This window comes from Camelus bactrianus, chromosome 4 (assembly GCF_048773025.1).
Source record: "Camelus bactrianus isolate YW-2024 breed Bactrian camel chromosome 4, ASM4877302v1, whole genome shotgun sequence".
Lineage (NCBI taxonomy): Eukaryota > Metazoa > Chordata > Mammalia > Artiodactyla > Camelidae > Camelus > Camelus bactrianus.
In genome coordinates, this window is record NC_133542.1 from 47,515,934 (window position 1) to 47,533,912 (window position 17,979).

General features: G+C 53.0%; 1 protein-coding gene across 1 annotated transcript in view; it reads right to left on the minus strand.

The window, feature by feature from the left end:
• SHB (SH2 domain containing adaptor protein B) overlaps window positions 1-17,979 on the minus strand; it is a 126,132-nt gene that overhangs the window by 63,674 nt on the left and 44,479 nt on the right. Inside the window, exon 2 of the mRNA XM_010952907.3 lies at window positions 15,348-15,468. Coding sequence (XP_010951209.2) covers window positions 15,348-15,468 — 121 coding nt within the window. The remainder of the gene's footprint in view (window positions 1-15,347; window positions 15,469-17,979) is intronic.

Below are 17,979 nucleotides of genomic sequence, written 5' to 3' on the forward strand. Positions count from 1 at the left end.
AGGCTGAGGCTCTGCTCCTTTACCCCACAGCTGATGGTCATTCTGTCCAGAGTGGACTAGAGCTTCTCCCTGTGTGACAAGGGCAAGTGAGAGAAGGGACAACAGGGCTGTGGGGGCCTGAGGTCACACAGGAGCCCCCTGAGGGGCAGAGGGCCCTGACATGGGGGTGCAGACAATGGGAGTCATGTTTCCTCCTGGCTTCTGGTACCCACCAAGTACAACAAAGCCAGCAGAGACAGGAGGCAGGCAAGCCATGTGACAGACACTTGCCTTAGAGCTCCTTTCCCTTGTAAAGGACACCTCGCTCACCTACCTTCTTGTAAAGGGAAACACGATGGGGATATAGAGTGTTCCTGTTGCTCCGAGATCTCAGAGTTATGACTCCAAGGCACCGGTGACCAGTAGCCTGCAGCTTGGAGGGAGGGGGGAACACTAGGGCCAGGGTCAGCCAAGGCCTGCACTTTCCGACCACAAACGGCTCCATAAACTGTAAGCTCTCCCAAACCGCAGACACCCCAGAGACGTGCCACATCTCCCCCAGAGTGAGCGAACTGTCTCTGCATCGCCTGTTTTCACACTCAGGAGAACACGTGCTCCCACAGTCTCAAAATCATTATTTGTGTGTGAGTGCTCATTTTTCAGGGATAAACAGGAGATCCAATGGTCTGATTATTACATTTGCAGCCATCAAACCAACTTCAAAGGCAAGTCTCAGACGTGTGCAGAGGAAAGGCCTGTTTTTATTCCATTTTCAACAAGCTATTCCCGTGCTGGGCTCTGGGGAATGACTCAGGCCCTGATCAGGCTGCTGAGGAGAGACTCACCCAGGAACCAAAAGTAAGAACAAGAGGGAGGGATAAGAATCATTATGTGAGTCCTGGGGGAGCAAAGAGCTTGGGGAAAACTCCTGGGAGGAGGAGCTTAAGGTGAGAAGTGACACAGGAGAGCAGGGAGGTGTTGGAGGTGTTGCCTGGAGCTGGGGTCCCCTGAGCAGGGTGCAGGGGGAGGTGTGGCTTGAGGAAGGCCTGGAAAGTCTGCACTTGGGTTTGTGGGGCTCAGTGAAGTTCTCCGGGCAACGGAATAACACCATCCGGCCACGTCTGGGAAAATCATCTGGTGACAGCGAGAAGGAGGGATCTGGGAAGGCTGAACAGGGAGGCTGGCTGGTGGCCACTGACCTGGTCCTCTCTCTGAGAGCTGCCTTTGTGCTGCGGGGTCACGGGGTACCAGGAGTGCAAATGCTGCTCCTCTTTACTGGGATCAGGCACATGCAAAATGACAGTCCTTTAAAATACATATTTTTTAAGTCTTTTTTTAAGTAGGCCTGGTGAAATTCGCTCCATTTGGAAGCAGGCTTCTCTGGAAGGATATCCCCCAGGGACGCTAGTGTGGCTTCAGTTTGTAAACAGGTTTCCAGAGTGCTGAGTGGAAGCTGCCGACACCAAGTGAGACACATCGTGCGGAGGTCTGATCATGACTGGTGACAGTCAAACAAAGGCACGGAAGACTGCAGCCCAGCCCAGCCCAGCCCGGCAGGCAGCGTCCGGGAGGGCTTCTGTGTTTGGGAGGCCATGTCCCTGGGCCCAGTGGGATCTGTGCACTTCTAGCATGTCTTATGGCTGCCACTGCCTCCACCAGAGGAGATTAGGACTCAAATCACCTCAGGATCAGGTTGAAGTCTTGACTTTAGTGACAGGGAGACTGGGGTAGGGAGGGTATAGCTCAGTGGCAGAGTGAGTGCTTAGCATGCACGAGGTCCTGGGTTCAATCTCCAGTACCTCCATATAAACAAACAAACCTAATTACCCCACCACCAAACAAATAAATTAATTATTTTTTAAAAAAAGAGATGAGGACACGGAAACGAAGTCCATAGGGGGCAGCGCCTTGTTCACACTCAAACCAGGAGTCAATGGAGCCAGGATGATCTCTGGGGTCCTTCAGCTCACAATTCCTCCCTGAACTACAGCACAGCCTCCACGCTAGCCCTGTGATATCTGGCAGTTCAAAGATATACAAGATTCTTGCAGCGAAATCACAGCTCTGTAAAGCTAACAAGATGAGCTTGCATGGCTGGGCCCTCATGCAGCCAGGCACCCCGCACTGCCCACCCCCAGAGCAGGGGTTTCTGCTCTTCTCTGCAGACCCTGTTGCTTTGGACTTGTATGGTGTAATTCAAGGAGACACCGGAATGGATGTCCATGCCCCTGCAGGGGGGCAGAAAGAGAATGAGCCAAGAAGCCAGGGAGAGCAATGCTGCTGGCAGGCCAGACCATAGCATCAGAACTGATGGAGAACCCAGGCTAAAGCAGGGCCTATGTAACCATGGGACCATCTGTCCCAGAGTCATGGAGCAGGCCATTAAAATGCAGATTTCTGGGCCCCAGTGAGAGCTATAAGGAGTGGGGCCTAGGAACCTGCACTTGCAGTATGGCACACACACCTCACTTAGCTTTCCCATGTGACTACGGCACAAACTGACATTGGAAGGCCCTGAACTCATGTCTTCAGGGCAGCTTGCTCCTCAACCCAACCCAGGGTGGTGGGCAGGGTGCTGGCCTGACACTCCTCATGTTTTAGAGACCGTCTTTTGGCTGCTCAGAGAGCACGGCAGGGGCAGAGAGCCTGGGCGGGTGTCCCACTGTGCCTACACATCTCCTGCACTGCATTGCATGCTCCTGGCCTGGCAGACCTGCTCTGAGGCCAGGCAGGCTTATTCTGTCTGCAACATGTGGCTCATTTGTACAGTCAATCTGGGGACTCTAGCATGATTCCAGAGTCTCTGGGGGCCGCCCTCATCACAGCCCTATAAAGTGCAAGGTGCTCTGGACAAGAATGAGAGCCTCAGAGCACATCAAGGGCTGAGGGAACACCCAGAATGAACCACAGAAACCCCTGTGTGTGCGTGGAAGCCTGGCTTATAATCAGCTACTGGGGCTCTAGTCCTGGTTTCCTGTGTGATTTCAGGAAAGTGCCCTAACCTCTCTGAGCCTTCATCTCCCCACCTACATAATGAGGATAATACCACATGCCCTCTCAACCTCTCCAGGGTGTTCTTAGAATCAAAGGAACATGGATGTGCCCAACATAAACACAAGGGCTATAGTTATGTAGTCTTCTGCCAGTCTTCTTTTCTTTAAGCATCAGGAAAAGGTGTGTTCTCTTCTTCCAGTGTTAGAGATCACGTCACTGCAGAGGTTAAGTGGGCATTCTCTTTCAGCAGCAGGCAAGAAACCACTTGCATGGCTTCTGCCTGGCTGGCCCCTTTCTCCAGGAGAAGAAGCCAAGAGTCCTTGGTAGGTGACTCTGAATGGGCCTTTCATAATTTTGAAATCTCAAGTGTGTGTGTGCTGTTTATGTCAGTACTCATAAAGGGAGACGGAACCACCCTTGTCAGGAGAGGAGATAATCGTCCAGCCCGTCTCCCTGGCAGAGGCACTGTCATGTAATTAAGGATGATAATTATAGCTCTGTGTCTAGTGTCAAACCCGGGGCTCTTTCCAGACACAACTGCGCCTCTCCTCACCCTGTGTGCAGAAAACACACAGGCTCTCTGTGGGTGGGGAGGGCCTGCACGGCCCTGTCCCTTAGCCTCCGGTGGCTTCTGTGGACCCAGCCCTTTGGACGGTTTGACCTGGAAGTCTCATCCAGGAGAGCTGGGTCCTCTGCAGTTCCACCTTGCTGCAGAATGAGACCAGGTGCTGGGGGACATTGGGGTGACAGGCAGCCCCTGACCTCAGAGGGAACCAAGGTTCCCCTGGAGGACAGGCACTTGCCGGTACAGAGGGCTATCTCCCCCAGCGTCTGCCAACGAGCCTGAATGGTGACTCAAGCACTCAGCAGTTCACCCACACTTCCCCGCTGAGGCCTCTGTAGATAAGATGTCCCCTTCCCTTCCAGCTCGTGAGCTCTGGAAGGCATGAGCGCTGTGACCCCTCCCTGCAGGACCTAGCTCAGAGCGGAGGCTCTGGTGAATGGAAGAAAGGGGCAGGGACAGGGACTGATGTGATACAGCAAGTGAGCACTGGACCTGGAGTCCTGAGACCTGAGCACACGCCCAGGCCCTGCTGCTGGGTGACCCTGTGCAGGCTGCCTTCATTCCCCAGTTTGCAGTTTCTCTATCTTAATAAAATAACAAGGCTGCCCTCCAAGGTCATTCCAAGGATGAAATGAGATGTCTAAGAAAGCACTTTATAATTAGTAAAAGGAGAAGTAAATATAAACTGTTATGACAATCACCCCACACATATAACTGATAGCCAAGGTCCTGGAAGAAATTAGAGAAAGGCCAACTCATCTGACAATATTAATTAGAAATATCCACAGATCTACAGATTCCCTGAAACCAAGACAAGTTTTCCTCATAGACTCTTAAGTCCCAGAAAAGGAAGAGACATTGCTCCTTGCAGACAGGACCCTAGAGGGAGAGCAACAGACTGACCTAGATGGGGCTCCAGGAGAGGAAGGCAGGGGGAGGGCCTGTTTCATTCTCCCTGGTGACTGGGCAAAGGTGAAAACTCCCAAGAGTGCCAGCCACTGCAAAGTGCAGGGGATGCAGGAAGGAGTGGGTCATTTACAGGTAAGGAACTCCCTAGAGACAAGGGGACACTGGCTGCAGGAGGCCTTGGGTCACTTCCCCAACCACACTGTGGAGACTGGAAGGAGCCCTGGGCTAGGACGTCACCTCTCCAGCACTCACTGGGCTGCGCCACCCTACCCCCAGGCCTTCTGTTTCTTCACCTATAAAACAAGGGGGCGAGCAGATAGTCCCCTAGTCTAGCATGGCTCTAAAATCCTCACTCAACCAAAGATGATTGGTTTTAGCATCCGAGTTTAAGCTTTTCAAACAGAACCACATACAGTTCAGGTCAAAGACAGCTAAAGACAGATGGCGGATCTGAGATGAAGCACTGGCTCCAAGACTCAGCACCAAGTCCTCTGCAGGCTGGGAGGCCTGAGGGTTTCATGGAACCAGAGGCAATTCCTTGGTCTCAGCCCCAGAGATTCCATCCTTCTCCTGTGAACACTGAGGACTGAGGCAGGGCGTGGGGCTGGGGCCCTACAGGCAGCCCAGAGCTTTTCATTAGCACGGGGAGCCTTGGGAATTTACAACAAATCATCATCCAGATAAAAATTAGTTTCAAGTCTTGGGGGCAAACAGGCTGAGTACATTAATAACAAATAAACCCTTCTTCCTAATTTCTTGGTGTAAATTATGAAAATAATGAAAACATCACCTAGTTTCCTCTGAGGCTCAACTCAACAAGTCTGCTTTGCATGGAAGCCTGGGCCCAGCTGGGGGTGGGGGTGGGGGTCGGGGAAGGATGGGGCAGAGGTAGGCAAGCCAACAGCCTAAGTGTGCCTGCCCTGGGTGGGTGTCTTTTCACAATTCTGACAAAAACGCAGGGCCTCCTTGGGGTCTGTCGGGGCCAGTCCTGCAGCAACTCCTTCCAGGCCTGCCCTTGGAGCATGGGGCTGGCCCACGCCCCTTGATGCCTCTGCTCCCACCGCCCTTCCCAGGCCAGGCACCAAGTGGAGAAGTCTGTTCTCACGCATGCCCCCAACCCAGGCAGACCAGTCCACATCCTCCCTCTTAGCCCCCAGGTACTCACTTCTGTGCCCACACCTGACATCCTCAAGCCCTGATGCAGTTAGTTACATGGCACATGCTACCTCCCACTGGAATCGCCTTCCAGGGGGCAGGCCCAGGTGGGCTCCAAGCTCCCAGCACAGCAGGGGCACAACAGATGCTGGACAAAGCCCCCTCCGCAGCTTCACCTTGAAGGGTGAGGCTGTCCCTCCTCTGCCTTACTGGCTCTTGACACCACCCCGCCCTCCAACCACCCTGCCCTGTTTCCCCCAGCGGCAGCTGGGCCCAACATTAACTCCTTCTTAGCAAAGATCCTCTGCAGAAGCAGGGAATGGGAATAAAGCCCTAGAAGAGGCCAAGGAAGGTGAGGTTGAGGTGAGGCAGGCACTGTCACCCACTGGATGTTCTTCAGGTCTGCCAGGCTGTGGGCGGGGCCCCTCCCCACTTCAGGCTTCTGCTTTTTTGTCACTGGGGAAGGCAGGAGCTGGCCCTGAACCATCCATCCCGTCTGACCCCATGGCTGCCCATCTCTGTCTTCACCATCCTCAGATCCATGGCTTTCCCCCGGCCTGAGGTCCTCCCCCTACCCCACTGCCACCTGACCCACCCCTGCCTGGCCTCTGGAACACAGCTCCCAGGATGCCAGAAACCCTCCTTGTGGCCGCTGGCACTTGCTCCAGCCTCTGCTCCTGCTTTCTCACCAGTAAAATGGAAACAACCCCATGTACTGCCTCCCTGGGCCTTAAGGGGACTGAGGAGAGAGCTCTGAAGGGCAAGGGTCCTGACTGGATGCAGACTGGTCAGTTCTAAGTTAAAACTGTGGGAGTTTAGGGAAAGAAGCTGGTTGGTGGCTTTGAAGGAAGCTGGCAGGCCAGGCTGGGGTTAGAAGGCAAGGGAGAGCTTGAACAAAGGCAGAGTTGGAGCCCACTGAAGAAGAGATGGACGGAAGCAGACTCTCTCCCACCCTGCACTGTGCCAGGCCTGCTGGCTGGGGAGGTTGTGGGTCGGGCCAGAGGAGTGCCAGCTTCGGCAGGCGGGACGCTGGTGCTGAAGAGAAGCCTGAGGAAGGCTGGTCAGTGAGGGAGACGAGGGCCCAGACACTCGGGCACCCAGCTAGAGGGGGAGCCAGAGACACCAGGGGCCAAGAAGGGCAATGCAGACTTGAAAGGACCCCCAATCTGGAGGGCTCTGTGGTTGGGGCTCAGGAACATGAGTGTATGTGCCTGTTGCCGCATGGAGACACCAGACCTGGCGATGGAAGTGAACTTACACAGATGCAGGCAGCGGGCTGAGCCCAGGATCAGAGAGAGGGACATGGAGACCCCTGGCCAGGACCGAGGGCTGAGCCAGCTGGGGACTCGACACCCAGCTTGGAACCTGAAAGCCTATAACCCTGGGGGAAGAGTTTACCGATCATTCCAAAACACTCCACCTGGGGACATTCTTCACTGGAAATTTCCAGGCCAGTATCGCAAACACTGGGCACTGACAGTCTGAGGGCAAGAGTTCCAAGCCCTGTGGTCCCTGCCCTCCAGGGGCCACCAACCCAAAAGGTAAATCACAAGGCAGTGTGGCAAGTGATGTATCAGCGTGATTGCACAAAGAGTGACTGCAGAGCTAGACCAGGGAGGACCCACAGTGAAGCCTGGGCCCCAGGAGGCGACCCTTCTCCAGTGCGTCAATTTTTAGGTCACCAAGTACGATTAGAAGCCTGTATTCTGGAAGGGAGAGAAAGTGGCATTTTATTTATTTATGCTCACATTGCCAGTTTCAGAAAAGGACTGAAAAGGAGGCAGAGCACTCCTTGGACACCACGCCAGGTGAAAGAGCTGAAAGGCAGGACGACCGAGGAGAGGGAGGGGGAGGAGGAGGAGGAGGAGGAGGAGGAGGACTGGGCTTCAGGCACCTGTCAAGTTACCCCATGGATGGAAAGGCCACATTAAAAAAAAAAGCAAACCCATTGTTACTCAGCATCCCTCCCTTGCACAGCCAGGCACTGATCCCACAGGGAGAGGGGGGCCTGAAATTGGACTCGGTTCCAGTTAGCTTCCAAGACTCAGCTTTCTCATCTGCAAAATGGAAATAATGACACTGCTTCCTCTCAGAGCCTTAGGGATATTCTGGCATAATCTGTAAAAGATGTCCTTTAAATACAGCCCTCTGTCATCATTATAAATTTCCAGAAAGCCAGCCTGAGCCCTAGTTAGAGGAGGGCACTAATTAATTAGTCAAATAATAGGGTGTGGGGCAAATCACCAAATCTCCCTCTTCAGGGCTTCTGGAGGGGCAGAAACTGCGGCAGGCAGTCTTCCTGCTCACCCTTGCAAACCAGCTCCTCCCCAGTGCCACCCCCCAGGGTGGCCCCAATGCCACTAGAGCCCAGGAGCCCTCCTCTGAACACATGAATGCAATGATGCCAAGTCTGAACCCACTGAATCCTCCCCCAAGAACCTTCCTTCCTCTTCTCAGATAGGACAGTCCCCATCGTAACTGACACTCATCCTCCCACTCACCAGGATCCCAGCTCCTCCCTCCCTCCTACCCACTGCACCCCAAGGCTTGCAAGCTCTTCCGCCCCACCCACCCACTCCTGGCTGCAGCACCCTACAGTACCCTGGCTCCGGTCTCACGCCCCTGGCCTAGATGACTATTGTAGCCACAGAACCACAGAACCAGTCTCCCCGCCTCCTGCTTGTTTGCTCTAATACATCCTCTGCACCCAAGCGGTGCGACTTCCTAAACAACTTCCTAACCGGCTCAGGACAGGTCGTGCTTCCCCACAGCCTCCATGCTCTGCTCACACACAAGGCTCTGGTGGGTAGGCAGAGGATGCCTGCAGCTTTGCTGCTGACAGACTTGAGTCTACTTCTGGACAGGCATTTCCATCAGTTTCTGTGCCTTCAGATCTTTTAATGTCTCTCTCGGATTCTGAAGGGCAAGGGGTAAATGGGGAAGTGAGCTCCTCTATTTCATATTCCTATTCCTTCATTTCTACCTTTGGGAGGATGCCCTTTTCTCTCACAGCTGCCAGGAAAGAGAAGGAGCTAGGGGCCGCAGTCCTGGGCATCTGGGCCCTCACTGCCAAGTGCTCAGCAGGATATCCCAGTCAGCATCCTGGGCCCTCATACCTACGAGGCTGGTGCCAGCACACAGGATGGTGCTTGCTGCTCTGGGAAAATCCATGACAACCCCAGAGTCTGCGCTCCTGCACCAAAGCCAAAAAGAGAGAAGAATGTAGCTGCAGTCGCTGGGCCAGAGCTGTGCCCCTCAAACTCTGAAGACAGAAATGAGGCCATACTATGTCCTGAAGGTGGCCAGGGCTCTGGGGACAAGTCTCCACTCTGCTCTTGACTTTTGAGAAAGCCCTTGAGCTGTAGTGATCAGAGGCTGTGGAGTGTCTGGGATACAGACCTCCCCACACCAGAGTTCCCAGAAATTAGTTTATGGGAATCACAGTTACATAACACTCCTCTTTGATTCTGCACCCAGAGTGAAAGCTTCACAAGAACGGGGACTCTGCTTTGTTCACTGCTCAGCCCCGAATGATGCCAGCACACGGTGGAGATCAGATCCATCCAATGAATCGCAAACACCCATCCACTGAACGAACATATTGCACTTTGTTCCCTGATTCAGGTCCTATGACTCTAGGCAGGCGTGTCTTGCAAAATGGGAAAAGTTGTTTACAGCAAATAATTGTTTACTGTTCACTTCCTTTTTGTTCATTCATTTTCCATATAGACTTGTATTCCTGGGCTCATTCATTCAATTGGTGAATATGTACTCAGCCAGAGGAGACATGAGGACAGTAAGACCCAGTCCCCTCCTTCAAGGAGCTCTCAGCCAGGAGGGAGCAGGGAGAAGAGGCACAAGTGGACCTCGCCAGGCAGTGCCCCAGCGTAGGGACAGAACTGGTCTCCAAGATGGAGCAAAGCTCCAAGGGTCTCCTGCCCGACTCCAACCCAACTCCCACCCAACTCCCACCCAGAGGCCAAGCCAGCTCTTTCCCTACATCCCTACCCATTTAGCAATTGCTTAAACTCAAACTTTTCAGATCTGGCACTCTTCAGAGGTAGACAGGATGTCTCTGGGCTCCTGAGGGGGCCTCAGCATGTCTGTCTGTCAGCCCTGGGTCCCTGGAATTAATAATAGCCTCAAACATTCAAAAATTATTTACTGAGCTCTTACTTCATCTCCCCCAGGCGACAAGGGGTCCCCATGTGACAGAGGCCAGGGTCTGGCCCATAGCAGGGGTACCGTCTATGACTGTCAGCTTTCTGTGGCCTGTCCTAATCCTGCTGCAACTTTCCTGAAAAGCTGAACAAGCTCAGTGTCAAGGGTCAAAAGGGTGTGTGGGGTGAGAAAGCGACTACCAGTGTGGGCCCATTGGTCACCATGGAAACCTTGGCTTCCTGCTCCCCTCCTAGGCAGCTCCCATCCCTGCCTGGCCTCCCTGAGCCCGGAGCTCAGCAGGTGAGCACCAACGGGCTGGGCGTGTGAGCTGTACTGTTTCTCAAGAACAGGAAAGTCATCAGGTGACTAATACAAAATCTATTTACACTTGATTATCTGCTTCCTGTCCGGTAGGTAAGTCATTCTGGTAAATGATAGACCAGCCAGGGAACTCAGCACAGTCCACGACCAAGCCTTCTGTCTGTCAGGCAGGCGGTGCAAGGGCAGGTTTCAAACATTTCAAAACAAAGCCCAGGAGCCCTGTGTTAAAAGTCAGAAGACTTGCTCTGCGGCTTGCTGCTGTGTGACTCTGGTCAGTTCATGCCCTTCTCTGGGCTTCAAGCAGAAGCGTGCCTACTAGCACATGGAGTTAAAAGGGACAGAAGGCAAATTGTGAGCAAGGCAAACAAACGGCCATGCCAGGGCAGCAGGGCTCTGTGTAATGGCTTTCTTTTAATTTCCTCTTATTATGCTATAAAGTTGATTTAATAATAAAAACATGCTAAGGACTTTTTAATGTATAATTGCTTACATATTAAAAATTATATGAAAATGTTTTCAATTAATGCTTCTGTGATTCATCCTGTGAGATGACACTTTGAACAATTTTATACAGGACTGTGCCGGGTGTAGGGGCAGGAGTCACACCTGAAAAGGAAGCCAAAGTAACTGTAAAATTCCCAGTTACTTCTGCAGATCCTCTGGGAGTCCTGGACGGACGCGAGAGTTTTAGCTGCAGGTGAGGGCTCCAGAGGGCACTGCTTTTCCTGGTTTTGCTGCTTATTTATTAACCTGAGACTCAGTATTCTCACCTGTAAAATGGGGGGGGGGGGGTTGATCGTAATACCTAGACCTCACAGGCTCCTTGGAGGATTAAATGAGCTAATCATGGAGCAGAGCCTGGCATACAGGAAAGCCCTCTGAAAAAAACTAACCACCACTGTCCCTGTCATCAATACCAGTCCCTGTCACCAACACCACTGCGGCACCTCTGAGAATTCCTGGGGCTGAAGGCCTGGGGAGGAAAGATCCCAGGTGAGAAATATTCTGTGCCTTTAGGCTAACTAGGGCCTCATGATCTGATCAGTCTTTATAAGCTCTTGCCCCATGTGCTTTTCCTGTCGGGATCCTATCAGAAGCCTCATCTCCCGCCACTCCTCTCCAGCAGAGAGTTCCCACGCCTCCGTAACTTTGCTCAAGCTCTTTTCTCTGCTGGTTGCCAGCTCTCATCCCCACCCATCCTACCTCCCACCCAACTCAGATGGCCCAGACTGGAAGCTGCTGTCTCTTCTCTGAACTCCTGGGGATTCACCAGCTCACCTCTGCATACCAACCAGCCCCTCTACCCGTGTTCCATGCCTGTCTCCCTGCTTCATGGATATTCCTGGAGGCAAGGGAGGTATCTGCCCAGGTTCCATGGTCCAGACTCCAACACAGCAGGGCTTGGCAAGGGCCCCAGCGGAGACTGGCCAGAGGATTTAACAGCACAGAAAACCATGTGAAGGACCAAACAGGCCCTCTGCACCCCCAACAGCAACAATGTCACACACATGTGCAAAGCTTGTTCTTCTACCCAAGCCTCACGTCAGTGTTACGTGCTCTATTTACAATGAGGACACTGTGGCCTCCAAGAGGCTACACATCCTGACCCACCCAGGCACCCAAGTTAGCCTGACTTGGAGCCCAGCAGCCTTCCCACCGCATCAGCAGGTCTCTGTGCATCTGGACCCCTCAAGCCCCAGGATCAAGACTCAGGGAAGAATTAAACAATGGGCTGCAAAGCAGGGCTTTAGGGAGAGGCTAATTCTATTGGCTCAATGGGTGGTTTGGCATGGGGGCACCAATTACACAGACACTGGGGCAGGAAGGAAACCCAGAAGTGGTATGATTCTTCCTCTTCCATTTACACGTGGAAAAGGCCAAGACCAGAATCTGACCTCAAGGGATAAGCCAAGGATGATGAAAAGGGGAACTGGGACTGAATAGTTGGCACGAGTCATGCTGGCACTGAGAAAGGAAGCTGCCAGTGCTAACCAGATCCTCTCCTACTCAGAGCTGGTCTCAGGTGCTCCCTTCACGGGGCTGGTGCTGGGTGTCTAATGATGGGGTGATGGGGCAGGACACAGTGAATCATGACATCCTGGAGCTCAGAGTTGACACAGACCGGAAAGGTCGCTTGAGCCAACCATGCATCTGAGACTTAACTACCTTCATCTCCCAATGCTGGTTGTTTTGCCTCTGCTTGGATGCCTCCAGGGATGGGCAACTCACTGCCTCACAAGACAGCTTCACATTTAATTGGTGGGCTAAAAAAAGTTCTCAAAAGAATCACGACTTTTTTGAGTCTCAGTGTCCCTACTTATAAAAAGGAAAGCTGGACTGGGTCACTAGCTTTCTAACCGGGTTCCATAGAGCCCTAGGGTGTTATGGAGATATTGCCAGAGCCGCTGCTGGGGTGAGAAAGGTGATGAGGGCACAACGTAAGGCCCAGGCAGACATGGGTTCTGAGGTTCCATGGAGAGCTGAGCCTCCATTTTGGAGCCAGAGCCTAATTCCTCTGGGTGACACAAAGAGGAGCCCGGGAGAGAGATTAAGTTGAGGCAGACAGAGGGGAGGGGGTCAGAGGAGCCCCTGAGAAAACAAGCATGCTTCTCCACGCCCTCCATACAGCCAGTGGGCTGGGCCGAGTTCTCTGTTCACAAAAGCACACCTCCCACCAGCTCCCCATCACCTGCTACATGGCGCCAAGGACACAGAGAACAAAACCTCATCAGTTAATCACGGGCCGTGTTGCCCATGCTGGGGAGCCTGAAAATCAAGCTGCAGTGAGTGCACCGGGGCTGGACAGGCCCTGAAAGAAGTCCTGCACGGCGGTTAAAAGAAGGCCTTGGCAGACAGCCCCCCAAATGACTACCTGGCTATGTTGCCTTGGACTAGTTACTTAATCTTTCTGTGCCTCAGTTTCTTTATTGGTAAAATGGGCACCTACACTTCAAAGAGCGATGGTGAGGATCCAATGTCACACCAAGTGCCGTAAACAAGTACGAGAGAAACTAGCAGTGGCCTCCACGCTGCTGCTGTTATTACCGACCCATCATTCCATAAACAGGTGAAAACAGAGGCACAGAACGTGCTGCCAGAGTCAGATAGCCAGCTTGCAGCCAAAAGCAGCTGGAAATACTATTGACTGCCCACTCTAAGGCTGTGCTTCTCAAGGGGAACTGAGGCCCAGGGGTCACTTTGGTGGCAAGTGGCCATCCTGGATCTGCTTGGCTCAAGCCTGGGCTCCTTCCAAACCAGCACAAGAGAGGCCACGCTCTTCCCAGCAACATTACTCTCCGTACCAAAGATGCCTGCCCAGTTACTAGAAGCTAAGTGCACACATACAATAAATATGACAGCAGCAAAAAACATCACCCTAAGAGATTGAATATAACTTGTTCCGTGCCACCTCCTACTCCGCTGCTGACCCCAGCACCGCCTCCTTATCCTGCTCTCCCCCCCCCCCCCCCCCGGGAGCTTCAAGGCAGCTCAGTGAGCTATTTCCTGGAACATTTATGCCGTGCTGGCTCACCCCAGCCCCCATCCCTGCCATCAGTCCTGTGGTGACGGTGACGTTACACACAAAGAATTCCAAGTCAAAGAGAGCTGCCGCAAGGTCATCACAACCAGAAAACGTCCTGTTTAATCACCTATTTCCTTAAAAAACAAAAAAGGTAAAAAAAGAAAAAGGGTAAATTTAGGCATAGTCTCCAAGGTAGGAAGAAAGCACAGAGCAGCTATAGAAGAAAGCTTTTTCAGAGAGAGAAAGCCTGAGATCTTAACAGATTTCTGGTGAACTCCAACTGCCCTGCCTTGGACCTGGCACCCCTGGGTGTGCCTCATTAAAAAGCCAAAGTCCCATAGGACAATTCCACCCAGCTAACCATCTCCTCACTGCCGAGATTCACGGCAGCACCCAGGAGGAGCCTGGCTCCACTCCAAAGAGGCCAGGCAGTGGTGGACACTCCCCAGAGCCTGGGCTCCCAGCAGGTGTCCCAGCCCCACCTCCTTCAGCTCCTTGCCTCCGTGTTCTATAGATGCAGGTCTGAGCCTCTCACTTCTACTTGTCCTCAGTCTCCCTCACCTGTGAAATGAGATAACACCTCCTTTGCAGGGACACGGTAAGGCTTAATGAGGGGGTATGTCAAAGGGCCTAGTACAGAGCCTGGGACCTGGCAGGGGCTCCAGATTCAATGGCTTCTGCCATTTTCTCATGTCCCAGAGACCCCAGCATTAAACATAACATTACACTTCCTTCAGCAAGATACCCCAAAGACTGCCTGCTGAGCACAGGCCATGCTTGCCAGTCTGTCTCCAACTTGCTGTGTGTCCTCGGGCAAGTCCCCCTCCCTCCTAGCCTCAGTTTCCCCATCTGTAAGATGAGGCTGTTGGGTTTTGATGACCTCAAAGATCCTTTGCTGTGCTGACTTATGAATATGTCAGAGTCCCAGAATCACTCCTGGACCTACCACCCCCTTAAACCTGGGCTGAGGCCCGCTGAGTGCAAGACTGGCGGGAGCTACAGGGAGGGCAAGGCCCCAAGGGCTGAGCTGGGCCAGGGCTGCTTCATGGAGCCTGGTGCAGGTCCTGGGACGTGGGTGGAGGTGAGGTGATGTGACAGCGGGAACGAGCGTTACTGAAGGCCTCAGGTGAAGATTCTGCCAGCAGACCTGCTTCCCTGAGTTGCTGGAAGAGAGCAGGCTGCCCCACCCTTAGGTCCCTGGCCCCAAACACACACTCAGCAGTTGGCCTCTTGCCCACCAGAGGCTGCTTTACCAGGAGAGACTAGGAAAATGGGAGAGGGCACAAGACGTGGCCCTCCAGAAGTCCGGCTGAAGTCCCTATGGGTCAACTGCTTCCTGCCTCAGCCCTTCACCAAGTGGCCAGGTGTTCTGGAGGCCTCAAAATTGGGGGCCACCCATCCACACTCTGCAGCACGTTGTGCCCTGACTCATGCCCCTGCCTTCTGTGGGGTCAGGGGGGCCCAACCCACACAGCTGCTCCTCTGTGTCCCTATCTTGGTTATTAACTGCACTTGGTACCCTGGTATCTGGACTGTCAGTGTGCCCTGTTAGAGTCTTCCTGAGGTCGGTGAAACATGAACAGATATACTGTGGTGAAGATTCAACAGAGCGCTGCCTCCTTACCACCACTTTGAAAGCACAAACCTTCCCCTGTAGAAGCTGGCAGGGGATGGTGTGAAGGGGCAACCCCTCTACCCAGCTGCTGAGTTGTAAGTCTCTGTGCCACGGGCTCCGCTTACCTGTCATGATCCTCTGGGCCTCGTAGGGCTCCATGTAGCCGGCACTCTCCCCCTTTCCTGCTTTGCTTTTGAGATCATTCTTGGCATCAAAGGGATCTGAGTAGTCATCAGCGATGGTCACCTGCGGGGAAGAAGATGGCAGGGGTGAGTCCACCTGTGGCTTTCTACTTCACTTCTGTTCACAGCCAGGCTTGGCTCCAACAAATATAAACTGAGCCTGCGCCAGACAGGCCAGGAGTCAGGGGCAGAAGCAGGAACCAGAGATGGTGCCCACCCTCAGGGAGCTCTGATTCTCACAGGGGTAACAAAGGGACCCAGGCTGGCAGTGCTCCCTCTCGAGGGAGAGGCCCGAGTCTGGGCGTGTGGGGTGGCCACTCCTGGCACAGTGAAGTGAGAACAGAAGGGCATCCCAGTGGACAAGCACAGAGGCAAGAACCTGGACAGTGTCCTCAGGGAATATGATTTGCTCAATTTAATGGAATGGAAACGGAGTAAATTTGGAAAGGAGCTCACAGAAAGCCTGGAAATGCTGACACGCTTCTGGTGCCAGCTGAGGCAGAGAAGAGCTTGTCTACAGATAATTACGTCCAGCGTTCCACTTTCCCCAAATCTGGAACACAACCATGCCTTGGCTAATCAGACAACAATTTGGTGAGATCAACGCTCTGCAAAGATGACTGTGGCCCCAGACAGGCCCAGTGAGAACACAAAAGCAGCTCAGGGATGGATGGACAGACAGACTGCCAGGGCCAGAAAGGGCCCTGGAAGAAACACATAGGAAGACCCTCCTATAACAGACGCAGAAACTGGCTCCAGAGCGGGCAGGGCTCAACCCAGACTGTCGGCTGGATGCTCTGCCTGCCAGGACCCTTCCTGGCCTCCTCGTTTGCCTGTATTCCAGAAAACAGTAAAGTTCTACAACAAACAGGACAGTCACCTGGGGGTAGGCAGTAGGGGCAGTGAGGGGAGTTCCCCGAGAGTGTGGGAATCTGGGATTTGAACACTTCAGAGACAAAGTTCCATTTTCCCTGGAGAAGGGTGAAAGTTCTCAGTAGAAGGCTGAGCAAACACGGCAACTTTTCCTCCCATTTCTTACTTCCTAACCTTCAAGAGGGGCACCTTCACCAAAGGGGAAAGGACAGGAACCTGCCAAACCTGTTCCCTTTCAATGCACACTTGCTCCACCACAAACTCACTGTGACTTCTGCCTCTTTGGTCACACATCTGGCAAAGGGCAAATCCTCAGCCTTCCAGCCAGGGCCACCCAGCTGCCTCTCTTGGGAGGGGGTAGGTTAGCATTTCTCTCAACCCTTGGGGTTTCATGAATTGTTATTTAAATTGTGGGTTTAATTAGAAACCACAGGAGTCTCCGCTCTCTCTCAGCTCTTGGAATGTAAGGCATTTGAGGAGCCTGTAAACCCAGGGGAAGGGAAAAACCCTCTTTGTCTGCTGGGTAAATGGCAGTTTGTGGCAGCAGCCCTGGCAGGGTGAGCGAGTGACCTCCAGCTGCCAGGAACGGGATGCCCGCAGAGGGCCAGCAGGCAGCAGCCCTGTCACTGGCGTGCGGCTGGGGCGGGGGGGGGGGGTGACGAGAGGCATAGCACACAGAGTCACTGCTCCTGGGACAAGAGCGGGCACGCATCAGTGAAAGACCCAAGGCTGGAGCGCCCATCATTTGAGCATGAGCGGCCCCGCTGCCCCCGCTCCACTGCATCTATGCGGCTGTGGGTCAGGCTCTTGAGTCCCAGCAGGGGAACTTCCAGGTACTGACATTGTTGTAATCGTGGCCTTTCTGGAGACTCACTGAGCTCAAATGACACCAGGCAGGGAAAGATGGGGGTGGGGGAGCACTAGGGCCAGCAACGTCTTTCATATGCTATTTCTATGCAACCATTTGTAGAATGCATTAGAGAGAAAATCAGACACGTGAACCAGTGTCATACAGAACAGCTCAGATGCCGATCTGGTATAGGGTTTTGTGTCTCGGAGTTCAAGGGGCCAGAAGCCCAATGGAGAAAATGCTGAACCTGCTGTGGGTGACATCTAATCTCATTTCTCTCATCCTGGACTTCCTTACTGTCTCTTTTCAACATGAATACCCTCCCTCTAATCTGCAGTGAGGAAGGGAGCAAATATTTCCCCAAGAAAGTAAAATCATTTGGAGGGATTAGCTGAGGAGGGTGTTGGGCTGCAGGCTCCGTAATCTAGAAATCAACATTCCAACTCCTCTCGGAAGTGCTCTGTAATTTGCAAACACAGAGGCTTGCAGGATATAAACCAAATCTTTGTTCGCCCTGGGACAGGAGCTCTGGGAGGCCTTCGGTTCAGCAGGCGCTATCTGTATTTTCTAATTAAAATGAGATCTGAGCTCGGCTGTCACAGGGCCCTCCAGCTGCCTGCCCTGCTTACTTCCGTTTCAATAAGAATTTACAAATCCTAAAACCAGGAAAAGCCCCTGGTCTTCGTTGACATATGGTTCCAGTTATACCTGATGACAGTTGAAAATCCTTCCGTTTAAAAAAAAAAAAACTTAAAATTCTGTTAGTTTAAGAAGCAAATCGGAAGGTTCCTAAAATGTATATTTAATCAATTTGCTTTCAAACTTCAAAGTGAGGTTGGTAGAGGTGAGGGA